Here is a 24,600-nt window from a genome sequence, read left to right as displayed (position 1 = left end):
ATCCCGTAAAGTGGATATTGATATTTTGTCCTTAAATTTTGTTATTTATGTGCTATGTTGGGTGTGAGTGAACTTCCACAGTCCCCTCGGAAAACTAAAATAAACGAAACAGAAGTTTACAATTGGCTAAGGAAAAAGGAGGAAAATTCCTGTCAACTTGTGCAAATTTAACGCGACATTGTCTGAGACGAAGAGTTCCTCCCTCAATTTCCTATTTCTGCCCATTGACATGCAAGTCATGTGTTAGACCAGAGGCCGACGCTTAACTCTGAGGGACCACAAAAAAACCCCCTCGAAGAACTTTGCCCATAAATTGTGGACCAAAAAAAAAGAGCAAAATTATGTTTCAACACATTTGAAAGGAAACTCTTGTTTGACACAGCCCTTGAAAATTTTATCAATTGCCTGCGAATTTATTTTAAGAGTGCGTGAAATTTATGATTGACAAATTGAATTTAAAAATTGAGCAATATTTTGGCTCATGGAAGGAACTGGAATAATGTTTTGGTCGAACGATTCTGTAAATAAAACGGAAGTCTTTCTCTCTCTTGTTCTCTCTTTAATAAGTTTCCTTCAGCCTTGGGTTAAGTGTAGCAATAAAAATGATTAATGACCATTCAATCGTTCTGCCTCATCATATCCCACTCAAGTCCATGATTCGTTCTGGTATTTGGATGCTGACCAGCAGACAGTCCTTCAGGATATAAGCATAATTCCCCCAACAAATGGAAGTCCCACCATGTAGTCTTGTTTGGTATTGTTTCAGAATGGACAAACACTAAACACTCCATAAAGAAAACCATTAAATGTGGCCCCCATTAATGCGCGGGGAATATCCCAAAAACCAAAATAAAAACAAAAACATTCAAGTATTTTTTTCTTTATCATTTTTTTATGGCCGCCTTGAGTATGTGGGCGTGTGCCTGACATGGAGTAATCGTATAAATCTTTATGTTTATAAATCAGAGTACCCGATTCGGTGCCCCAGGGACTGGCATGAGACGGGGTTTGGAATTCCGAGGCTGCGCATACGATAGAGAAAATGAAATATTTACAGAAAATTAATAAAAAAATGCAAGGAAAAATAAGAGGGCAGATAGAAAATGGTAGGTTGAAAGCGTACTCATTGAGATCTTAAATGCTATGGAAAATTCTACAATCAACCTTTAAGAACGTCTGTCAGTGAAAACCAATGACCTTGAAATACCACACAATATTGTTCCCCTTTTTCCTCTAAGATAACCACCACAAAGGAAATCAAATGTTCATTGTTATAAACTTTTTTTGTCATATTTTTTGTTGTTGTAATATGCAAATAATTTGCTGGCCAAATGGCAACCAACTGTGACCCAGCAGATGACAATGCCAACGCCCTCTAACCGAACCGAACCAACAAGGAATACGAATCAGATAGATCCTGTACTTCCTGCCAAGAGTCAAGTCGAGAACAATGAGACCCGAGGCCTACTTGCACTTGTAAGGAAGCTCCGACTCAACCCCTCCAGATCCTGCTCTGCTCCTGCTCTGTGTCTGAGTCTGGTCACATTTGTATATGACACACAGTTGACAGCTGTGGTCGCTACTTGGATGTCAGGGGGTGGTGGCTCTGTGTCCATCTCCATATCCCCGTGCCACTTTCCGGCTCAAACTTTGACTCCGTTGATGCGTGGCCATTGTGCGCGTTTGACGTTTGGTTTATTAATCAGTTTGGCCTGCGGCCATGGACCCACGACCAACGTCACAATTTTCAACAAATGAATAATTTTTGTGAATAAAAAAGCAAAAGCCAAAAAGGCAACCCACACAGCAAATGTGACACACAAGGGACTGACTGACTCTGTTTATTTATAAATATTTTTGAATACCCTCAAAGAATGCATTGTAATTTAGCTTGCAGAAAAGTCGCCTTTTTTAAATGAAATGTCTCATTTTATTGGATTTAATGGTTTAATGTAAAACGGAATTAGCCATGTTATTTAAAGATTTAACATAAAATACATTAAACCAAAAGAAAGTTTTAGAATTATTTCAAAGATTCACTTCATCGTTTTTATGATCAGATATTAATTTTTAACGTTTCTATAACTATTTTCTCCCATAGATGTAACCATTCCCATAAGAGTATTCGAATATTCGGTTCGCCCTCACAGTTTGTTTTTCATTTTTTGTCCCAGCGCGAATCCCGCATTTTAATTTCAACAGAGAGAAGAAAAAGTCAAACAAATGTCACCCGCGTGTTAATCAAGTGTAAATAAATGGCGCAAAGATTAGAGAGCGCCGCCAAGGCAGCAATGTTCTGGAAACCCCCGCACAAAACAAATAAAAAGTACAACAAAAAATAAAAGTAGGAATTCCCAAAAAAAATGGAGGGTGTGACGCACAGACAATGGCGCGAGGAAAAAAAGAACTGTTGAAAAAACATTTAATGGTTTTTTAAATGTTTTTTAAATGTGCGTGAAAAATCTGTCACTCGATGGCAAAACAACGTGAAAATGCTTTAAGTTTTCTTGTCAGTTCACCGCCTCAGAGGACGGCCCATGCAAATTAGCCAACAAAGTTGTTATCATCGAAGACCGTAGTGGAAATCCCGAAGCCATTGGGCAGAGCCCAAGCAACGCCTACACCAAAGTAAATCCTTAGACCCCGGAACCCAGACAAGTCCTACACCCTTGGTCCTTAGGAGTGGTGCTGGGTTCTGGGTCCGTACTGAAGTGGTGTTGATGATACTATTATCTTAAATCGCGAAGGGAACAAACGGCGCTGAGATCTAGGCAAAGCTGTCACCGGACGCGACCACTTCAATTGTCCTTTTCGGCAAAAGCATTTACAATTCATAGATAGAGGCGAAAAAATCGTTTTATTGGCTTTAAGGTCCTTTTTGTCGCCTCAGCGACATGAATAAAGGAGCCCCCAACAACAAGGACATAAACCGCAAATAACTTGAACACACCGCAATGGCCAGAGGGTTCCCTTTGTTATTGCATTTCCCTGTGATTTGTGTCTTTTGGGGGCGGCGGAAGAGTTTGGATTTTACAATTTTTTTTTCGCTGCCTGCTTGGCACAGTGGGCTAAACATGATGGAAATTGTGAGGGATTCTGGAGTTAATATATTTTCAAAAATTTGTATACATAAAAAGGAAGGTTTTGGAGATTAAGCGGGGAAAAAATTAGAGTTTCCATAAAGGGCAACACCAAATATTAATATCGACATCAATTTTAAAACCCTTTCGTCCCACTGTCTCCTGTTCAAGTGAAAGGGGTGCAAATGCTGCAATTTGTAACATTATTTGTTTTTCTTTTCGGTTAACATCCCAACTCTGAGAGCAGAGACCACCCGCAAAGGAGAATTGCTTCAAGACACAATGCTATCTAATCTTGTTTCGTATTATTTTTGCGTTAAACCTGCATTTCAGCACTTTACCCTCCATGGCAGTACGAAGAATTTCCCGCCAGCTATTGTTCGGGAATGGTCTTTGGTAACGAGAGAAAACTTTAAGCCTCTTTGGAGACGACCTCACCCTCGTAAGGATAATTTTAATGATATTTACAGGAAGTGGCAGAAGAGCATCAATCATTTGTCAGCCATAAAAATTCGTCACACACGAGTATTAAATTATAAAACACCAAAAAAATCAGAAATATCTCTCGCTTGTACAAAAAATAAAGGCAAAATCCTTAATGGTTGCGTGCAGTGAAATGACCTTGTAAGTTATGAGACCAACGGAGAAACCCTGGGTACAGCAGTTGGGCTCCGAAAAGAATTCGGAAGAGAGAAGGGGAAAAGTCAACCCAAGGCAAGGTTCAACGATGAACGGTCATTCCATTGAAGCACCAAATGGGATTGGGATTGAACGTACACTCCTGCACTTGTCCACCGTCCTCGATGTGTGCCTGGGTCCTTCACTTCACTGTGTGCCCACTCATATGTGAACATTTATTGGAAAACATTATTATTTATGACTTTTTGAATGACATCGCTTGAACTTTTCAAGCAATAAAGTAACGCACAATAATATTTCCCTCCAAGCGGAAATTGTTCCAAAAAAATGCCTGCCAAAAAATTAAAGCGATTTTCGAGTTTTGATTTATGAAGATATTCATTAGTCCAGCCTGATCGGAATAGTGTAAAAATATCCACATGATTTATGGAAAATGGAAAACTGTAGTAACGATTCAGTTTTAATTTTGTACAGATTTTTGGTTGAATTCCTGCGGGAAATGCAGTGAAATTTTAAATGTTTGTGGTATCTAAAAGCAAGTTTCGCTTGAAATGCTTAATGTTCAGAACTTAAATATTAAAGTTATTATAGTGAATTCTTTCCTTTCTTTAGCTTAATCCAAAGATACAAATTACCAAATAAATTTCCATGAAATCTGAAATGAAAATCTTGTGGAACATTGACCCAAACAATCAATGCTTAACCCCCATCCACACAAGCAGTTAAAGGGTTTTTGTGGGATCAGAGTTAGAACCAGAGAGAGGGATGCGTTTCGTTTAAGATTTGATCAAACAAACATAAGGAAAAGGATTATTTTAAGTAATTGCTAGACATTGGTTAGTGGAAGGCCAAGAAGAGACATGTAAGGGATATTTTCTGTGCAAATTGGGTTCGAATTTAATGTGAAATATCACAAAAGCTAAGGAACCGTTTGTTTTTTATTTACTTAACCAATACGAGTACATAGTAGTCAGCTTATTTACTGCTCTTTATAGAATATACATATATGCACATATCCAACTGTTTATATATCCATTTTATATATGTTAGATGCGGGCTCCAGGCGCATGACCCATTCCTGAACTCGTGCAAAGCTTTTAGCAGGCGAAGGCGACACGAACTCTGGGCTCTCTCTCTTTCAGTTTCTCTAAGCTATGTGTAGTATAATGCCATCCTTGTCGTCTATCAATGTGTGTATCTGTGTGTGGATGGCGTATCTGTGTGTGTATAGGGTGCAGCGAAGTCAAAGTGTAGATAGCAAGCTGCCATAGGACGACGACGACAACGATGTTGAATACATATAAAAATGTCTAAGGTGGAGCAGAAGCCATGACTGCGGCCATGACAGCGATAATGTATACGAGTAGGGGGGCTTTGCTGAGTTGGTTTTTGGGTGGAAAGGGGACCTGGCGAAGTTGTAGGGTTGCCAGGCTGGTGCGCTGGTTTTAGCCACCTCCCAAGCCCCACAATCCATTCAGCCAACCGTTTCGCTGTCTCTTCTCCGTTGCTTTTGGTCTGCCTTCTGGGGTCTGGGGGCCCCCAGTTCACTTTGTGGGTATTAAGTTCGTTTTAATGCTAAAGACAAACGGCTCGCCCTCACTCTCCATCGCTTTGGTTGCACTTTTGTGAGCCTGCCAAAAGAAAGAAATCTCTACCTCTGCGTAAAGGTGAATGTGCAGAAAGGCAGAGTCTTTAAAGTTGCACAAAGGGGATTAAGATGGTTTGTGCATAATTAATCAGTTGAGTACCTGACAATTTGTATGTCCTAATGGACAGTGGGGTATTTGATTTCATCTAAAGCAGGAAGAAGACAAATTTTCTTAACGTTTTATAATGTGGTATTTTTTTTATGTTTGGAAGTACTTTCTTCTGTGATGGATTCGGATACGCTTCCCGCTGAGAATTCGGATACGGGTGTCAGTAAGATGAATTGGAATGTAACTATTGCTTTGGTATGTGTAGAACTTTTATACGGATCATCCACAGGAGTGCTTAGTTTTTTAGTCTTTTAAAAATGATTCCCTTATTCTGATTCAATGTTCCTATATATTTACTATGTGGAATAAAAAGAGCATATCACAGTTTTTAGACCCACTCCACTCAGTTCTCACACAGTTCCCAAAATACATTCAAGACAAACACTTTATCTTGTCGCATTCATCAACAGGACTCAATGCTTATCTATCAATATTTTGTTTACCCAACTTGCCAAGCCAAATCAAGCCCTGTCAAGTCATTTTTTTATGACGCACTTTAGTTAAACGATGTGTCCGAGACCAGGGGTAACTATAGCCCATGGAAGATGGGCTCTCGGGGGCTAGGGCAACCCCGTCACTATGTATGATGCAACTGCCCAAGCTGAGACAGCCCTTCCTTATCCGTCTGTCCTTTGGGGAATTTGCTTTGGTTCGATGGCTTTTTTGTGGACGCTGTTGATGGGCCATGCGGGAGACTTTTGTTTTATCGAGAGCAATACATCAGATGCCATCAATATGATTAACTCACACGGAATGTGCCAAAGTGCCGAAAATCAAATTAAATTGCCCTGATATACAGTGTTAGTGACACATCCGAGCGGATGGACAGTGGACAGTGTGCGTTTGCTTGATTTATGCATTACAAATCGATAGTTGTGTTTGTCCTTAGAGAAAAGGGATAAGTGTCAGGCGGTGAAATATAATTTATATTCACTTCTTCAAGATATATGTACTATGTACTTGTATGTATTTTCGTATATAGCAAATATAAAAATGCTTCATGATATTATGGTGAAGTCTTCTTGTCATTTGAATGTTGTGCATACTTTTCCTCAAAGAATTTGAAGACCGAATCAATGGCCGAGTACGATGTCCATTCATGCTTGGTATGACCCGCCGAAACGCGTCGTATATTATCGCTTAATGAGGACACTGGCGTGTCCAACGGAGCTTTGCTTGTGACCCAATCACAGGTCACATCTTTTAGGTAATTCTTGCAGTTGGACTGGGGACTGCCAATAACCGCATCGGTGAGAGCGATGGCAAAGACCTTCTCTTTGAAGAAGTCCAAAAAGTTATTCACCTGAACAGAAGAAATATTTTTCAATTAAAATGTATTGAAGGTAGTTTCACGTACAGAACATTACCAAATCGATTGTCACATAGCCTCCATAGCTGTGTGCCACTATGGCAACACTCTCTGGTTCCGAGGGCAATACAATATTTTTCCACACGTACGTGGCATGCTCTGTGGATGTCTCCACTCCCTTAATCGGATGCTCTTTGCCATTGTAGAACCGTCTGCAATCATTTGTATTGGTGATAAGGATATCATAGCCCAGTTTCTGTGCCTTTCGTATGTAGGGCATCTGAGATCCATGATCCAAAGAATTGTTGATTATAAGGCTGTGAAAATGCGCATAAGTTTTACTATACTTATTTTATGGTTTTTTATGGTTGCTCTCCCCAAGGGCTTAACTTACTTATCAGCATCCCATACGGAGTTTTGGTTTTTTCCCCCATAACATTTAATCAATGCACTGAATTACGTACCTCCTGGCCCATTGACCTGCTCGGACTTCTCCGCTGCCGTGAATGAGCACGAGTAGCTTCTTAGACTGCGCTAACTTCGCTGGTTGGGAGTACACGAAGGTCGAGCGATCTGGAGGCTTGCCAAAGGGTATGTAGGTGCGACTCAGGCCGCTCTTCTCCAGCAGCGCATAGATAATGTTTGGTATTTGCTAGGGTTATCATGCAATTGGAATTAACATGCATAGATTTATCTATTGGGACGCGTACCTCTGCGAGATTCTGATAATGCTTCTCGTTGTCGTCGGCATCATCATTAATGTCGTAGATGTACGGCTCCTTGCCCGGTTTCCCAGTGGCTGGATCAATCTGACGTAGTACACCACCTACGCAGAAACGATTGTAGTTAATGGGTATCTTCAATTTGCTATTCCACTCACCTTCATCGAATGCATAGCCAAATTCCTTCAACTTGGCAATCGCCTCATCACAATTTGTTTGCGGTGCCGGGTCCGTCATGGCGCTGTATCTGAGAGGGCGAAATATATGGTACATTTTAGTCCACACACTGTTCATTTCTGTTTAACAGTCGCAGTTACTCACAGACTAACAATTATTAGGTCCCAATATTTAATTTATATCCAATTGTTGTTTGTTTTGCTAAATATGTTGTGCTTTCCTTAACTTTAACCGCGGACTTATCGATAAAATATACCAAATGACCCTCAGCAATATACCGATAAGTCATTTCTAATTTTAATAACATACCGCAAATATACCGGATCAAAAAATACATTTTCCTCGTTTTTGATTTTCCATTTAATATTACCAGCTAGTCAGTACTTTCAGCGTTAAATCTATAATTTCAGCTGATTGATGAATCAGTTCTCCACAAGACTGGCTAGTTTTCATTACTTTATTTTATTGCATTGTTTACAAAATAATGTTCAAACTAAGAAGGTAAATATAAAATAGTTAGTATTAAAAACAGAACGTTACGTTAACGTAAAGGTACGGTACCTTAATTTGTCCACTTGTTGCTTATCAACCGGGTTTATGTATACTCTATTTCCATTATTTAAACATTAAAAATAGCTTTAAGTTCGAAAGACATGTGTTTAACCAATTCATTTACTCTCTATGTAGCATGTTGCTGCCGTTGCTAGTATATATATGTACATATGTATACCGTTTTGGTGTTGCATCGTAAGCTCTTGCAGCACTGTTTTTATTTGCGCGGCAAATCAAATTTAACTACTAATTCATAATCATTGCATTCATTTCATCTCTTATCCAATCCCCATACATGCTGATCCGGGTAAATGCATAAGGTTGTCCCTTCTGACAAGCTTTTCTGCCATAGGAAAGCAAGCCGTACAGAAATTGTTTGTTAACATCCACCAAGGGTCCACCAGAATCGCCCTGTAATGAGATTCGAATACATTTTCCCTGCTATTTACAAATTTTTATGTTGTTTTACTCACATCACAGGCACCACGTGTAGCTCCCATATGCATGGCACAGATCTCTGATTTAGTGAGAAAAACGAACTTGTAATTCTGCAAGCAAACTTTGTCATTAATGGTCTCGAAGGGTACCAAATCTAGATCCTTTTTGTTTCCCCTTTTAATACGGCCCCAGCCCAAGAATGTGGCACTTATGCCGCCATCTCGTCTAATTACTTTGTAATTAATTCTACCAAATCGAGAATTGTCAAACTGGAATTTCGGCTTCACGCGTAGCAAGACAATGTCATGGCCGTGGAGCAGCTTGAAATTCGGATGTACCTTCATCTGAATAACTCCGAAGCGTGTCTCATTCTTGCTGTTTAACGTATTGGAGCCACCTACGACATACAATTGGTTCGTATCGAGGGGCTTGGGCTTTGTAACGCAATGCGCAGCAGTCAACACGAATTGGACATCGATGATGGCTCCACCGCAGATATGTTTGAAGTATCCTTTGGTGTTCTCCTGTATGGACACTATGTAGGGAAACCGAGGCGGGATCGCCTCCGTGTCCTCACTATTCAGAGCTGTAGAACTTTCTACTTTTGTGGTCAAAACTATATCATTGCTTATTTCATCTGAATTTACACAAAAGAAAAAACACATCGCAATGAGAGTAAACAAATAGGCCATGGCGGAGCGTCAGTCGCAAACAGAATGCCATGGTATTTCCTTGACATGCACGTTCTCTTAATGAATAATGGATTGAGCGAGGAGCCATTTACCGTGTAATTTACACGTTCAGGTGTACGATTAAGTTTAACATTTATTTTGAATGCAAGTTAAGTTGTAACTTATTTGTAGTCTCACAGAGAGCGAGAGATAAAACAAAGAGGCTTCTCCGGGATCTCTTATTTATCAATCATTTAAAAACACAAAACTTAAGCTGTTGAATTGGCCGCTTCCTTTTCTTTCTCATTGGCGACATAGTTGAGACGAGCCAAACGCTTCAAAGTCTCTAGCTCTTTGACAAAAGTGGCCACGGCCTCTTTGGTCACCGAGATGTCTGCGTTCTTAAGATCATTAAGGATATCCTCGTTTTCTAGCTCTGCCAAATGGAAATTGTAATTAATTGCTTGCTGTATTTAAAAATTTTCGATGTACTCACCATCCATTTCGGCTTCGATTTCGTTGAGACGATTCAGGACCAGGGATTGCTGCACTTTTACATGCTCCATTAAGCGAAACTGACACTCCTCGGGATCGATAGCGGCCTCGGGTTGTGGGACATGGGGGAAGCCAGGTTGCTCTGGCTTTGGACGCTTCGAAGGTGTCGCTAGAGCATCGCCCTGGTCCTCATCCCACCTCTTGGCCCACAGATACAGCTTGGGATGACAGCGATTGCGGGAAATGTTCATCTTTACCCGGAGCGAGTGCATCGCGCGCTTGGCATCCAGCAGATTGCCAGTGAGCGTGTGCGAGCGCTTGAGCAGCTCAGATTGCTTGCCCGTCATTGGATTCGTTGTGTGATACGCGGCCACTGGCAGCTTTCCATCGAACAGCCACTCCTGATCGTGTTTGTAGAGCATCGACTTGCGCACTCGTGGGGGATTGCGGCAGATGTAGCAGACATACTTGTCCGGCACCTGAGACTCATTAACAATGCCATTGCAGCCGCCATGCTGCCAGCTCAGGCAAAGCTCGCACTGGATCATCAGACCATCCTCCTCGCCGTACTCACAGATGCAATTGATGATCTCCTCCTGGCGCATGCGGACAATCCGAATCAGTTGTCCATTCTCATTGATGTACTGCGGCGCCTTGCCAAGTGTCTCTGACACCGGCGGAGCCACAGCCGCGTTGATGTCTGCCTGATCATTGGATGAGGGTGTCGACACTGCAGTGTTCGCTGCGGCTGAAGAGCTGCTGGGCGTTGTTCCCGCCATCAATCGGCGTTTCTTGGGGTCGGGGCGCCCCTCCAGCGTAGGCGTGTTCAAAGATTGATGCGTCTCCTCGGAGTCTGGGTCAGCAGTGCTGGGATGGGCAGGGCGACGCCGTGAGCGCTGGCGATTGCTCTTGCGGGATCCAGACGAACGTCTTGATGACGAAAAACGTGGCCGCTTGCTTAAACGGCCAAGTGGCGAGTCCGGCGGCAACACTGGAGAGGAGACTGCTGCAGCAGCACCTGCAGTAGCGAGAGTCTCTGGGGTTGCAGCATTCTCAGTTGCTGGCAAGGGCGTGGCCGGTTTGTCTACCACGGGCGAAGCCTGCGATTTAGTGGGTGAAACACCCGTTGGAGTCCCTGGAGTTTTAGGTGATGGCGTCGCCACCGGGGTCGATCCTGGTGTCGTTCCCTGGGGCTTAGAGGCTCGCTTTTGCTGCATGTCCTGCTGATGCATCTTGGCAAAGAACTGCTGATTGGGTATTTGATTCTTGGGCACAGCCTCGCCCTGTTCAATGGAAGAGGCATGGGTCCGCTTGACAGCCAGTTCCTGCATCTTGGGACAGTGGCTGACATATCTGTGGGGGGAGAACTTGGTTAATCTTTCTGCTTTGTGGTGAAATCATAAAATTAAACTCACTCGGCAAACTCCTTGTGGTAGTGACGGATGTGTATCAGCAGCACATCTTCCTTGCGATACGTTTTGCCGCATCCCTCGCCCGGGCAAACGAACAAATTATCCACTATGAAAACTTTCAGGCCGCCAATGAAAGCTAAACAAACGAAGTGTCGTTATGGAGGGAATACTGAGGGGGTTCTGTTATACGAACCATAACCATTCTCGACCAGAACTGTGCCCTGATCATCCACAGTGGCTTCTGGCATATCAGCGGTTGGATGGTCATTATCTGCGTGCTGTGTCTCTGGCGACATCAGGTCTGCTGGTGGCATAAGTGTGCAGACGGGTGTATCCCTAAACTGACCGTCCTCTGAACGGCCCGTTCCAGCTGCTGCTGACCCTGCCGCGGGTGTCGAGGGCACATCTGGCAACGATGTGTTGCTCTGGTCCAAGCTGGTGTCCAGCGCGGATACGTTCAATGTCTTGGGCTTGTGCGGCGGCTGTGGACTGTAGTCCCCGGTGTACACATAAGCATTGATGTCCTTTGCGCGACGACGATGAATGCTAAAGTCATACACATCCGGATTGTAGACACAATCCTGCGACTCGAGAAACACTTTTAGATCGGACTTGGAGCGGAATCGTTTGCCGCTGGGCGAGACCAGAATGACATCCCACTTTCCAAGCACATTCGAGCGTTGATACATGTGCTTGATCCAGCCGGGGGGCAGACGCCAGTCCTCCACAATCACCGTGGGCTTCTGGTGTTCGCCCACTATTAGAAAACCTTCGGTGCCAATCGGCTGATCGTTGACCCAGTGGCACGTCCATTCCCCATCGTGCGGTATCTCCGGCAAGCCTAGAGCATCTGCAGATCAAAAGATCAAGATAGTTAAGGATTTCTTACTATTGGATTCACACTTACCCAAATCCAAGCTAGACATGTCGAGCAGTGGCCAATCCTTGCGCTGTGAAGTCTTGCTCTTCTTGCTGCTCGAGGAACCACTGCCATTGGCAGAGCCAGTGCTTGACCTCTTCAAGGCCGTCGCTTTGGCTTCAGCACTTTCCTGCCCGTCTTCAATGCCAGCTGGCTTGGGCAGCTTGTTCATGTGCACGGCACGCACGTTCTTGGAGTAGCCATCGTCAAAGAGCACCTCGTAGGTGTCGTGGCCCAGCAGCTTCTTGATGGTGCCCGGAAACTTACGCGGCCCCGACCAGCGTGCCATGCATTTCTCTTCCAACTCGAACACGGGTAGAACAGGGTTTCTGACGCGTTGACGGACGCGCTCCGATGTGATGGCCATCCACTCCTGATAAGAGCCGCTGGTTGAGGGCATCACCTTTATCTTATGGTTCCGCTCGAAGCGGATGAGCAGCGTTTGCTCCGCTTCATTGACCTCCACAATGCGAGCGTTCATCCACGAGCCATCCACGCTTTTGGCCTCGACTCGTGCTCCAATTATCAAATTATGGGGCATGCTGTATTTCGGTTGGTTGCTTGTGGAAGACTGCGGAGAGTCTGTGTTTGGTTCAGCAGCCGCTGCCGGTTCGCCTTCATTTGGCGGTGTTTTGGCAGAATCCTCTGCCGTCGATTTACTCTCTTTGACCGTGCTCTTAGCTTCATCGGCTCCCTCTTTGGCTGCTTTGGCTACTTTAGCGACTTCCATCTCCTTATCCGCACTGACGTCTGCCTCGACAGCCGCCGTTGCATTACGCTCCGCCGACTCGGCCATGATTTGCGAAACAATTTGATCCACTGTTGCCTTGATCACATCCTCGTTACCGGAACTGCTCACAGCGCCTGGAGCGGCTGTACCATCTACATTGACCTGCTGCAGAGCACGATGATCGGCCTCAATTTCAGCGGCATCCATTTTTCCCCATGGAAAAACCGTGGGAAAGACGCGGGGCTTCAGCAAATATTTCCCATTGCGTATGGTATTGAAATCGACTCGTCGAAAATGGCGCGAACACACCAGAACGCTTTTCGTAATCTGCCTGTCCAGGCTGATGCGCGAGTTCTTGATCCAAATGGTCCGGATAATCGGGTCGAGCGGAAACGAGTGATATGTGACGCCGTGGTGCTCCAGGAGACGCGACGTCGACGGGCACTTGGCTACGCAGCACCGTCGTCCCATTTTGCTTTTACCTGATGTGCAAACGAAATGTTAAATTACTTTTACTTTCCATTAATATTTTAACAAATGCTTACTATGTTTAATGTGAAAAAATCCTAATTTTTTTCGATAAAATGAAATTTAGCAAAAAAAAACACGGCTTCAGCGTAGGGTTGTCAAATATATATCAATATATCGATATTTTTTGAAAATAAAAATATATGTATATCGTGATATTTTTGTTGACAAAATATCAATATATTAATATTTTCATGCGATATTTTTTGATATTTTAAGTTCGGTAATCAACCACAGGATATTAATAAATATATAGGGTATATTGTATATTTGCATAAAATCCCATTAAGAATATATGTATATTCTGTTGTTAGTAGTATTGATCAGCTTCAATAGCCGAGTGTGTATAGCCATGTCTTTCTGTCCGTCTTGTTTTTCGGCTAGTACTCAGAGACTCTTAGAGCTAGAACCACCGAATTTTGCTCCTAGACTGCTCTGATATCACACTGATACAAGTGTATGAACGAAGCGTCTCACACGTCCCAATTACTAAGAAAGCAAAGGGTGGTTTTTGTGAGTTGTGTGCGATATAGAAACATGATTAGTAGGATTTTCGTTTTGTGAACAAGTCTGTGCATGTTTTAAACGAAAAAACCATAAGCTCTTATTCAAAAGGATTATATACATATGTAAAGCGAAGAAAAGTTAAAAAAGCCAAATTAAAAAAACACAGTGAAGTGGAATAAGGATTAAAGATGTTTTAAACATATTTAAGGTTTCTGTTTTCTTTTTGGGAGGTGTTTATTTCCATTTAGCAAATATATACAAGCAAAAATATATCAAATAAATCGATATTTTTGCAATGATATGTGTTTTATATTATTTTGATATTTTTTCCAAGCAAAATATATCACCGATATGATATTTTTTAAATATTTGACAACCCTACTTCAGCGTGACCGCGAAATTATTGATCAAATATACCGTCTGGGCCTCGTAAATACACCAAAATATACCTTCTCATGCTCATCATTTTCCTCGACTTTGATCTTCTGTTTAATATTACTAGCTAGCTAGAAATTTTAGCGTTAAAACTGTAATTTTACTCAAATCATCATTCAATTCTTCATAAGATTGGCTAATTTTTAGGACTTATCTTTATTTGGATTGATCGCAAAAGGAGGATAAGACTAAAATAATAATTGTCACACTTGCCACCCTCTTCCGGATTGCACCATATTTCTCTCTGTATAGAATTATTTTAGACTATACTGAATCTTTATTTCGATATATCCGCAAGGCAATCGGCAGATGTGGCAGCGCTTCTCCATGTTGCCATACCGCTAAAAATGAATGCAATTTGCATTAAAATAGTAGAGTAATGTGCAAATAAATTTCAATTGGGAGTGGACAGTAAGCCTCCTTGTGTATGGACATCCGAGATTTATTGATGTTAACTGAGGATACCTGCAATTAAACCCAGCGAGCGTCATCATAAAGATGTCCAGCGCATAAAATATCACGTGCCGCCGCTCCAAGGCCAACGGAATCGCAAAACCTATTTGAAATGCAATTAATGTACTCCTATGGGCTGCTTACACGTCTACACGTCCGCCTGTGGGCAGACACCTTCGCAAAAAGTTGACCAAAAACAAAAGATTCATACGAAATCGGCCATTCCAAAATGCTTCTGGAACAATGCGTTACACCATTTAAATTTTTTTTTTTGGCACAGCATAAGGAGCTTTAGCATATTGCTGAAATATTGTAATTAAAATATGTGCCATGCCCATTTAGGAATGCAAACAATAGCAGAAATTGGTGACGGCATGGCGCCGCCTGCTGGCGTTGAATCCGTGATGCGGTCTGGTCAGGTGCCAACACCAAAGTCCAAATGATATCAACAGCCTTGGCCTTCAAAAGTCGAGTATGTGAGTAAAATATTGGCAACTAATAAACACCAATTTGTTGGAGGATTGAATTCCCATTCTAGAATGTTTCTAGGCATGGGGCTGGCTAATTTTAAACTTTATTCCCCAAAAATCTTTGTTTTATTTCCTCTTTTGAACAAGGTCTCTGGGTCAGCAGGTTCGCCCAAATCTTTGCTGTATTTCCTATACCCAAAATCTCAATTTGCATTAAACCAATACCAAATAATGCCAGAATAAACAAGCAATATAAATATTTGAAACCAAATCACGGCTCAAGCATAAAGCAAACTTTAATTACAAAACTTTTTTTAATGGAATATTGCAGCTGACATAAATAATAAATTGTGCGAGATGTTGTTGTTGCCATGCGGGATAATTTAGTTTTTCAGTTTTGGTCAGCCCAAAACTGACATTGAGCCCAAACATTAAAGGGGGAAATCCATACGAATAAACAAAATTGAAATGGTTTTTTGCATAAGTAACTAACTATTACTGAACAAAATGTTTGCATAAATGATCGACACTTGTCGAAATTGGGACAACTGCACCTGAACTCACTCTCTTTTTGTGCAAATAATTAAACAATATGTAACTTGTGCAAAAATATTTTCGAATATGAAAAACAACGAACAACCCAGCCAACCAAGCGACAGCTTCGGCACTTTCTCCTTTAATATTTACCCAACTCATCGACAAATTGGCCAGGCCCAGTCCCCAAAGCAGCACAGCACAGCACATCACAGTCTCGTCTCCATCTCCATTTTTGTCCCAGCCTCAGCCTCTGCTTCAGTGCCAGTCCCGTTCCCCGTCTGGGAACCCATTGCGTAAATGTGTCTGTTTGCGATGCGGTAATTTTTGAATAGGCAGCTCTTGATATATTGACAGTTGGACCCAGTTCCCAGTTCCTTATCACATAAATATGCCCACAGAAATAACCATTAAACGCTGATGATGTTTCAAAGTGACCCGAGGAGATCATGTAATACACCAAAAGTTCACAGCAAAATTAAATAAATTATGTTTGCCTCAAAACAAAAACACAAACTATTTGAAGACGTGTCTAAAATTTTAAATGGATTGCCTAATTTTTTATCATATTCATTATTTGTTGTTTGCTTTTTGTTTTTGTTTTAGCTGCAAGCAAATGCACGTAGAGCAATTTGAATTTGAAATTTAATATTTGGAATTTCTCAATGATAAACTACTGGCGGGAATTTATAATTGTAAAATAACGAAATTTTTACCTTGAAAATAGTGGGAAAATATTTGACATGATTTTGAAATTGAAATTGAATGCAAAATGCGAATTATTTCAGTTGACTTATTTATTTTATAGAGAAGAAATCATGTCTAAAATTATATTTTCCCACTTGAACCTTAAACGTTTCCTTGCAGCTCAAAAAACGCTCTCAAAACTACACTTCCACGAAGCCCTTTGCCAAAAAAAAATGTAAGCCAACATTCATGAAAAGTAAAATTCAGCCGAAATTCCTCAAAAAATCATGCACAAACATGGGCGGGGCTGCGACTTAGCGGAGCATAATCCGCATCAAGAGATGCCCCGCAGAAGTGTAAGGTAAGGTAATGAGCGGCACCTGCCTTCGTGTAACTTTTGCCGTTTTACCGATTGTCATAAAATAACAACAAATCTTACAGCCACACAGCAACAGCAAGGGACAGAGACAAAGAGGGAGCAGGAGATGGAGATCGTTGTTGTTGTTGTTGTTGTTGTTGGAGCCGACATGCTCTGCCGCACGTGAGTTGAAGCTGCAAAGAAGTGGACGGACCCACTGATCGGGGCAATCATGTTGAAATGCGTAAATTGTGTTTGGGTTTACTCTTCACTTTCCACTGGTGAAATTTTCGTACTCCACGCTTATGACCTTGATCGGGCTCCAAATCTGAGGCGGAGACTGGAGACTCTGTCGAGCAGCTTTCAGGAGAAAAGACGAGTAATGTAGATGGGACTGGCGTCATTTCTTATGCTTATGCAATGGCATGTGCCTGAAGGTATTATCTTCTGGCTGTTTATGAGTATGTATGTAAGTATTTGCATTATGTAATGGTTGGAAACACTTGTAATGGGTACAAACCACACCCTATAGATGTTCAGAAATAAGTAAAAGATTATCTTTGATTTCTAGAACTCCTTCATCAGCTTTCGGTAAACACTGAATCCTCCTTAACTAGTGGCAAGACCTATACTACGTGAAAGTGCTATCACTTGCTGCTCTCATTCCAAATCAATTTCTGGTCAACACTTCAGGCTTCAGGATTATGCAACAAAGTCCACCGAAACGACAAAAGCAATGCTAAAATACATACATATTTCTGAAACAAAACAAATACGAAACACACACCAAACAATGCCTCGAAATGCATTCAATTATGCAAATTGTCTGAAGACAAACACACACCATAAAAATACGTATTTGCTGTGCCAAAAAAAAGAAGGCGACTCTGGCGTATTTGTGTGGCTAATTAGATGGGGAGTTAGGCCAATCCATACCCATTGGCGCCCATTCAAAGAGCTAAGTGGTGCAAAAACGATGCGATCCAGCTTCGACCACTTAACATTCAAGATTGCATGCACCGCAGAGACCAGAGCCCAGAGGCAGACGCAGACGCAGCGGCCAACAAATTTTCCACACTACAAAAACCAGACCCTCTCCATCTGCACATTGCGACTGGCGATGACTCTCTTCTGTCTCTCACTCTCTGTGGCTGTGTCCGAAACGAATCGAATGGAGTGTGTGGCTCTGGCTTTGGCCATATATAAATCGGTGTGCTGACAAAATGTTTGTGTCATTCCCAGTTGATCAGAGCTAGTCGAACGGTCGAACGGTCGCGTGTACCAGTTGAATAATTTCGAATCCCAAAAATTGTGCGTGCGTGTGCGTGTCTTGATAAAGTGTTGAACAAGAAGCAGAGAAAATGAAAGCTTTCATTGTCGCCGGAGTGTGTTTGTTGAGTGTACTGGGTCTGGGCTCTGCTCAGTTCCAGAACGGTCGTCTGGAGCCCCCAAATCCCCAGCTGTGCGCCCAGCGCATCATCCACGAGAAGACGCCCGATGGCAAGGGGTGAGCTTCAGTGTTCTTGTCGGTGAAATTCTTATAGCTAAACGTTTCCCCCACTTTCTGTTCTTTACTTTGTGATCTATTAGATACTTCTTCTCTTGGCGTGACCCTCAGTTGAAGGGCGTTGAGGAGGACTGGCTGACAGCCAGGAACTATTGCCGCAGACGCTGCATGGACTCCGTGTCGCTGGAGACGAGCCTCGAGAACGAATGGATCAAGCAGCGTGTTGTTGGCGAGAATGTAAGTAAAGCCTAAAACTCAGAGGGGGAACAATTATAAGGAATTATCTCAAAATATTTGTGAATTTATGCACTTTAGATGGAAAGAAATTTCTACTCAAATTTCCAGTCACGATATTTGAATTTTTTATTGAACTTTTCATTGTGTTGGGAAAAGCTGTGTATTTTAGTCATTAGTAAACGGATATTCTCAGCATTTCCATACAATACAGCTTCTATATATTAATTTGGTTAATCTATAATCAACTTTTATTGCTATTTGCTTTTCGATTTTTAAAGAAAATTGAACGGGGATCACAAAAGACTCAAGCAACAAACTATGAACTCCATTGAAAATCATTTCAGCGCTAGAAAAAATATTTCTAATTTCCAATAGATAATAATAATTTTCACAATCAATGCAACAGAAACTTCCAGTAATATTAAAAATATGGAGACAGTACATCAAATTATTTTCAATGTTATTTAGCAGCTAATAGATCGTACTATAGGGTAGAAATATTGCTATTTTGCTATTGAAGCACACTAAAAATTCCACTTAAACAATTCCCCAAATATATGGAAATATTTACAGTGTGTCCCATAAAATTAACACCTTAAAAAAGTGCTAAATATATTTCCCAATAATATATTTCTCATTTCTTCAAAACAAAAGTTCCACAAAAACGTATGCACAGATATTGTCCAAAGAAACCCACTCGAAGTGGTCTCCAATTTCATTCCCACTACAACAGCAAGTCAATAAATCGTTTATGTCCACCCCAAAACCCAATTGTTATATAAGCCCCCAGTTGATCCGAAATAACTCATACAATGACAATTGGGACCCACACTCACTGCACCTGTTTTATCCACTTGTTGTGGTGTGATTGATCCAACATATAATCGATATAATAGAAACATTTCTGCAACTCATTGACTATTTATAAGTCGGGCAACACAAATGCACATCAATATAAATATATCTCCTTTTATGTTGCCCGTGCTCCCCATTAATAAAACTAAACCATATCAATGTGGATTTTTACACCTTTAAAATGAAGTGGAAGTCAAAGAGATTTGGCAATAATTGATGGTGTCTTTTTTGTCGTTTAACAGTTTTTTGTGTGTGTTAATTTTTGGTTTTTGCATGACATTATGTCACTTCTCGTTTGCGTTTGACTTTCGTTTAGTCACATGTGAACTCTGGGCAGGGGACGTGGGGCTCGGCTCTCATTTCCGAGATCTCACAACATGAGATTGACCTTTATTTTTCGGATGCAGAGTTACTCGTAGACGGACAATTTTCATTGCTAAATCTGACATTAACTCCATGGCTGCTCTACAAAGTTCAATGTGAAATTATACATAAACAAATCCGGCATAAAAATCATAAAAATACAACAATAACTTTCCCAGTTGTTGGTCGGGCCAATTTCGCACACGAATGGATGGAGTATGACTTATGCAACACCCCATCGAGACGCGCAAGTGTCAAGTTTAGAGTTGTGGTCAGGCAGGCTCATCTCCCAATCACATCTCTCATCTCTCATTTCGCATCTCGCATCCAATGGCTCTTCTCATGAGTTACGTGAGAAAGCGGCAAAATTGAAAACGAAAGTTCGGTTGTATGTTTGTGTTGTCTGGTGGGAAAACCTTGGCGGAAAAGCAACTTAACAAATTAGCAAATTGTGAGCACGCAAACGGACTCAATTTTATGTCTAATCAAGTAGGAAGTGAAATTTTCAGTTGAAACGAAAGAGAAAATATAAAACCAAAGCCACAAAATACAAACTAGCAAAACAGAACAGAAATTCAGCATTTCTTATTAAATTTTTGATAACTTTTATAAATATTTTTAATTGATTTCCATGGAGATTTTAAAGATCTTTCCAAAGTTTCCTCGAAATCTGAAGCCATTTAAATTGAGAAAGTTCCCCCATAGTTCTTAGCTTTTTCCGACACCCACTTAAATCAGATTTGGATCTAACTTTCGAATACTCTTCCCTTTCCACTTTCCTAATGGCTAGTGCCCTCCAGCCGTGTCAACCGGTTAAGTTCACTTTTACTTTGCATTACAATCGAATGCAGCCGACAGGTGGCACGGCACAAAGCACAGTTCATTTGGTGCTTCCGCCATTGGGGCAAATGCATTCGATTGTCCGACTTGAACAATTACAATAGCGGCCGACCCCTGCCCTGTCCCCTTGTCCATACATTTTTGTTCAAATTTACGCTCATTGGAGTTTTCCCAAAAGGGTAGACGGTAGACGGTAGACCGTACCATCTCTGGCAGCCTGTCTGTCTGTCGATTGTCTCTGGGGTTTTTTTGTCTGTTGGTTACCTTTTTAACAAAACAATTTTTATGGCCCATCAGGTGAAAGTGAGTGATGGGCGCAGACCTCAGTGGTTTTGTTCACTTGAAATGTTGACAGCCTCGGGTGCGGCTGGCAGCGGAAGGGCGCGGACATGGCACTGGATTGGGAATGGTAATGGGAATGGGTTCGCTTTCAGCGCTCAATAATAGTTGTTTGGGCGTGACAGGCCCAAAACAGTTACCAACTTAAATTTCTATTATAATTTGTCGCTTTTTTCCTGTTTGATTCGATGCCAACGCTGCATTTTCATGCGTAGGCGAAGCTGATGCAAAATTGGGTGGGGAGAAATTGATTTCTGTTTTAACACCTCACCAAAAGATCAATGAACTTATTCTTCTTCCCTTATGCTTTGCCCTTTTCAGGTGAAATACATCTGGACCAGCGGTCGCTTGTGCGACTTCAAGGGCTGTGACCGTCCCGATCTGCAGCCCACGAACATCAACGGCTGGTTCTGGACCGCCACTCTGCAGAAATTGGCACCCAGCACCGAGCGTTCCCAGGGCGATTGGTCTCCCACCGGCGGCATTGGCCTGCCCCAGCCCGACAACCGTGAATTCAAGCAGAACGGCGCGCCCGAGAATTGTCTGGCTCTGCTGAACCAGTTCTACAACGACGGCGTCAACTGGCACGATGTGGCCTGCCACCACAAGAAGTCCTTTGTCTGCGAGGAGAACGATGCCCTGCTGAAGTACGTGCGCTACACAAACCCCAATCTGCGTATTTGAGATGAGTTGGGAAGAGAAGTGGGCTAGATGGAGCAGCGACTCTCCGAATAAACCAAAAATGATATTCTTTATAATGGGAGCTAGCCTGGAGCGATGATTTGTGATGCGGTGCTGCTCCTGATACCTTTTGTACTAGTTACTTTCCGATTGCGAGTGTCCTTCAAAGAGTTTTTCAGGCTAAACTGCATTTTTGTAACAATCCTTCAATTCTCTCTCATTCTCTCTCTCTCTCTATGTCCCTCTATCTGTGCTTTATTCTGTCTCATCAGCTAGTTTAATTAATTTTGTATTAATTTATAATTTTCTTAAATTATACTATAATAAAAACATTCGAAACGACTTGTAAAAGTACAACTTGTGTTTTACATTTATGCATTATATTATTTTTCAAATTTATGCCCGCATAAAATAAATTACTTTTACCGCCAAATTCGTTCGGCCTATCGCACATAACTATCGATATGTTTGTGCAGCGTATCGATATGAACCACTACACTTCAATTGAAGAGCGTACGCCCTGCAATAAACACCTCTTGGAAATATCATGCATTGAGAGTTCTATCGAAGACATTAATCAAGTTATCCATCGACATGAAACAACATGGAACTAGTCTAGATAGATAACATATTTATATCCTCCTATCTAGTCTAAAAATATATTATCCATCAAACAATGCCTATCGATATCTTCGTGTACATATCAATGCATTTTTCACATCTCTAATAACTCCTTAAATGTGAAATTGTTTTTGAAATTTAAGATGGATATCGGCGAACTGTTGGCCTTCAAGGTAGGTGTATACTTTCTTCTTCTGAATAAACATTCACAATCAAGAAAATATGTTCCTACCAGCCGGAGCAGACCCCAAAACGGCCGCACGAGGACGATGAAGACTACGAGCCAGAGACAACCGCTGGAAAACGGGGCGGTGGCGGCGGTGATGAGAAAAAAAAACGCATGCGGCGCATTGCCGAGGCCAAGGAGACGGCCAATTATGGCAAACAGGCCAGCAGCAGCAGCTCCACCACAGCCAGCAACGTCTTCGAGCTGGACCCAGAATTGACAGAAGAAGAGCGGCTGAACATCATGCGTTATGTGGAGAACGAGGAGACTGATGGCGATGTTTTGGACGAGCAGGGCCTGAAAAAATTGATCTTGGTGTTCGAGAAGCGCAACCTGAAGAACCAGGAGATGCGCATCAAGTTCGCCGACAGTCCAGAGAAGTTCATGGACTCTGAGCTTGAGCTCCACACAGTCATTCAGGAGCTGAAAGGCGTGGCCACCGTACCAGATCTCTATCCGCTGCTTGTGGAGCTGCACGGACTGCACAGTTTGCTGGAGCTGCTTGCACATCAAAACACAGACATTGCTGTGGCCGTTGTCGATCTGCTGCAGGAGGTGACCGATGTCGATATTCTCGGCGAGAGTCAGGAGGGAGCCCAGGCCCTGATCGAGGCCCTGCGGAAGGAACAAATTTGCGCTCTGCTAGTCCAGAACCTGGAACGTCTCAACGAGCAGGTCAAGGAGGAGGCCGACGGTGTACACAACACATTGGCCATCGTGGAGAACCTCACAGAGATCGATGGCGAATTTGTGCGAGAGGCTGCCGAGCAGGGACTGCTGGCCTGGCTGCTAAAACGCCTCAAGGGCAAGACTCCCTTTGATCCCAACAAATTGTATTGCAGCGAGATTCTGTCCATCCTGATACAAACCGAGAATGACAACCGCCTTCTGCTGGGCTCCATCGATGGCGTCGATGTGCTACTCCAACAGCTGGCTGTTTACAAGCGTCACGATCCGGCCAGCAACGAGGAGCAGGAGTACATGCAGAATCTCTTCAATTGCCTTTGCTCCGCTCTGATGGCCAAGGAGAATCGCGATCGCTTCCTCAACGGCGAGGGACTGCAGCTGATGAATCTGATGCTGCGCGAGAAGAAAATGTCCCGCAACGGGTCGCTGAAAGTACTCGATCATGCCATGGCCGGTCAGGATGGTCGCGACAACTGCAACAAGTTCGTGGAGATTCTCGGACTACGCACCATTTTCCCACTCTTCATGAAGACACCCAAACGGAACAAGTTGCGTCTACTGTCGGCCGATGAGCACGAGGAGCATGTCAGCTCCGTCATTGCCTCTATGTTGCGCAACTGCAAGGGCACCCATCGCCAGCGAATGCTTTCCAAATTCAGCGAGAACGATCACGAGAAGGTGGACCGTTTACTGGAGCTGCATCTTAAGTACTTGGCCAAGGTGGAGGCCATCGATAAGGAGATTGATCAGCAGCCCAGGGTTGGTATAAACTTCTTATCTTTAAACTCTTTTTATGATGCAAAACTTAACAAATTTCTTGCCACAGGATCCCAGTATCGATGAGGACGAGGAGGCGGAGAATAACTATATAAAACGATTGACTGGCGGCCTCTTCACGCTCCAGCGAATCGATTACATACTGCTGGAGGTCAGCTCCACCTCGGAGACGGTCAAGCAGCGTGTGCTACAGATTCTAAACCTACGTGGCGCCTCCATGAAGACCATAAGAAGCATCATGAGAGGTAATTTATCTCGTTGGCTAATTTTTTGATCATTCTGATGCTAATTATCAATTACAGAATATGCTGGCAATCTGGGCGATGGCGATACTGACTGGCGGCAACAGGAGCAAACCCACATACTATCTCTAGTCGATCGTTTCTAAGACAACGTAATAAACCACAAAACCTATTCTTGAAACATACAAAACAAATTGCCTATCAAAACTTTTACTAGGGCAACTTCCAAAAAAAGTATAAAATGTTGTGTTGGACATTTGTGAGTGGTAAAATTTGAATTTTTAAGAAATTTAATCTTTAGGCTTGGGAAACACTCCATTCCCATTGTTTCATTCCCCAGCAATCCATTCTA

The 24,600-nt window shown here is 42.5% G+C and overlaps 5 protein-coding genes across 6 annotated transcripts; 2 read left to right on the top strand and 3 right to left on the bottom strand.

Annotated features, from left to right (window-relative positions):
• Positions 1-435: 435 nt before the first annotated feature.
• On the top strand, positions 436-24,442 carry LOC117899097 (beta-catenin-like protein 1). 2 transcript variants are annotated; one of them, XM_034808874.1, is made up of 5 exons: positions 436-458; positions 22,457-22,489; positions 22,552-23,988; positions 24,056-24,251; positions 24,309-24,442. In XM_034808874.1, the coding sequence occupies exons 1-5, from the start codon at positions 438-440 to the stop codon at positions 24,392-24,394; spliced, it is 1,773 nt and encodes a 590-aa protein (XP_034664765.1). In that variant the 5' UTR covers positions 436-437; the 3' UTR covers positions 24,395-24,442. The 2 variants fall into 2 exon arrangements, with proteins under 2 accessions (XP_034664765.1, XP_034664766.1); XM_034808875.1 differs by lacking the exon at positions 436-458 and having other exon boundaries at positions 22,372-22,489.
• LOC117899099 (FAM172 family protein homolog CG10038) lies at positions 6,449-7,936 on the bottom strand. Its single transcript, XM_034808880.1, has 6 exons — positions 7,829-7,936; positions 7,666-7,754; positions 7,496-7,611; positions 7,250-7,437; positions 6,844-7,102; positions 6,449-6,779 (listed from the first exon to the last, which is right to left on the bottom strand). The coding sequence occupies exons 2-6, from the start codon at positions 7,742-7,744 to the stop codon at positions 6,483-6,485; spliced, it is 939 nt and encodes a 312-aa protein (XP_034664771.1). The 5' UTR covers positions 7,745-7,754; positions 7,829-7,936; the 3' UTR covers positions 6,449-6,482.
• LOC117899101 (trypsin-1) lies at positions 8,423-9,374 on the bottom strand. The gene is made up of 2 exons (XM_034808881.1): positions 8,710-9,374; positions 8,423-8,647 (listed from the first exon to the last, which is right to left on the bottom strand). Exons 1-2 carry the CDS (start codon positions 9,364-9,366, stop codon positions 8,483-8,485), a joined length of 822 nt encoding a protein of 273 aa, XP_034664772.1. The 5' UTR covers positions 9,367-9,374; the 3' UTR covers positions 8,423-8,482.
• Positions 9,469-13,511, bottom strand: LOC117899096. The gene is made up of 6 exons (XM_034808873.1): positions 13,447-13,511; positions 12,160-13,383; positions 11,446-12,102; positions 11,256-11,388; positions 9,842-11,193; positions 9,469-9,781 (listed from the first exon to the last, which is right to left on the bottom strand). Exons 2-6 carry the CDS (start codon positions 13,370-13,372, stop codon positions 9,615-9,617), a joined length of 3,522 nt encoding a protein of 1,173 aa, XP_034664764.1. The 5' UTR covers positions 13,373-13,383; positions 13,447-13,511; the 3' UTR covers positions 9,469-9,614.
• Positions 18,097-22,013, top strand: LOC117899102. Its single transcript, XM_034808882.1, has 3 exons — positions 18,097-18,380; positions 18,464-18,617; positions 21,336-22,013. Exons 1-3 carry the CDS (start codon positions 18,235-18,237, stop codon positions 21,696-21,698), a joined length of 663 nt encoding a protein of 220 aa, XP_034664773.1. The 5' UTR covers positions 18,097-18,234; the 3' UTR covers positions 21,699-22,013.
• Positions 24,443-24,600: the final 158 nt, after the last annotated feature.

Source organism: Drosophila subobscura, chromosome O (assembly GCF_008121235.1).
Source record: "Drosophila subobscura isolate 14011-0131.10 chromosome O, UCBerk_Dsub_1.0, whole genome shotgun sequence".
NCBI classification, from domain to species: domain Eukaryota; kingdom Metazoa; phylum Arthropoda; class Insecta; order Diptera; family Drosophilidae; genus Drosophila; species Drosophila subobscura.
The sequence above is the reverse complement of the archived record's forward strand: the minus strand, read 5'-3'. Positions and strand labels throughout refer to the sequence as shown.

Bases quoted from the DNA above. Each gene is read 5' to 3' on its own strand.
- LOC117899097 (XM_034808874.1), top strand. From the start codon at position 438: ATGATTGACAAATTGAATTTA. The intron at 459-22,456 runs AAAATTGAGCAA...TTTTTGAAATTT, and splicing joins TGATTGACAAATTGAATTTA to AAGATGGATATCGGCGAACT. The intron at 24,252-24,308 runs GTAATTTATCTC...TATCAATTACAG, and splicing joins CATAAGAAGCATCATGAGAG to AATATGCTGGCAATCTGGGC.
- LOC117899099 (XM_034808880.1), bottom strand. From the start codon at position 7,744: ATGACGGACCCGGCACCGCAAACAAATTGTGATGAGGCGATTGCCAAG. The intron at 7,438-7,495 runs GTACGCGTCCCA...TGATAACCCTAG, and splicing joins ATTATCAGAATCTCGCAGAG to CAAATACCAAACATTATCTA. The intron at 7,103-7,249 runs GTACGTAATTCA...GCATTTTCACAG, and splicing joins GCAGGTCAATGGGCCAGGAG to CCTTATAATCAACAATTCTT.
- LOC117899101 (XM_034808881.1), bottom strand. From the start codon at position 9,366: ATGGCCTATTTGTTTACTCTCATTGCGATGTGTTTTTTCTTTTGTGTA. The intron at 8,648-8,709 runs GTGAGTAAAACA...ATCTCATTACAG, and splicing joins CTACACGTGGTGCCTGTGAT to GGCGATTCTGGTGGACCCTT.
- LOC117899096 (XM_034808873.1), bottom strand. From the start codon at position 13,372: ATGGGACGACGGTGCTGCGTAGCCAAGTGCCCGTCGACGTCGCGTCTC. The intron at 11,389-11,445 runs GTTCGTATAACA...TCGTTTGTTTAG, and splicing joins TCTGGTCGAGAATGGTTATG to CTTTCATTGGCGGCCTGAAA. The intron at 11,194-11,255 runs GTGAGTTTAATT...CTCCCCCCACAG, and splicing joins TACCACAAGGAGTTTGCCGA to ATATGTCAGCCACTGTCCCA.
- LOC117899102 (XM_034808882.1), top strand. From the start codon at position 18,235: ATGAAAGCTTTCATTGTCGCCGGAGTGTGTTTGTTGAGTGTACTGGGT. The intron at 18,381-18,463 runs GTGAGCTTCAGT...GTGATCTATTAG, and splicing joins AAGACGCCCGATGGCAAGGG to ATACTTCTTCTCTTGGCGTG. The intron at 18,618-21,335 runs GTAAGTAAAGCC...TGCCCTTTTCAG, and splicing joins AGCGTGTTGTTGGCGAGAAT to GTGAAATACATCTGGACCAG.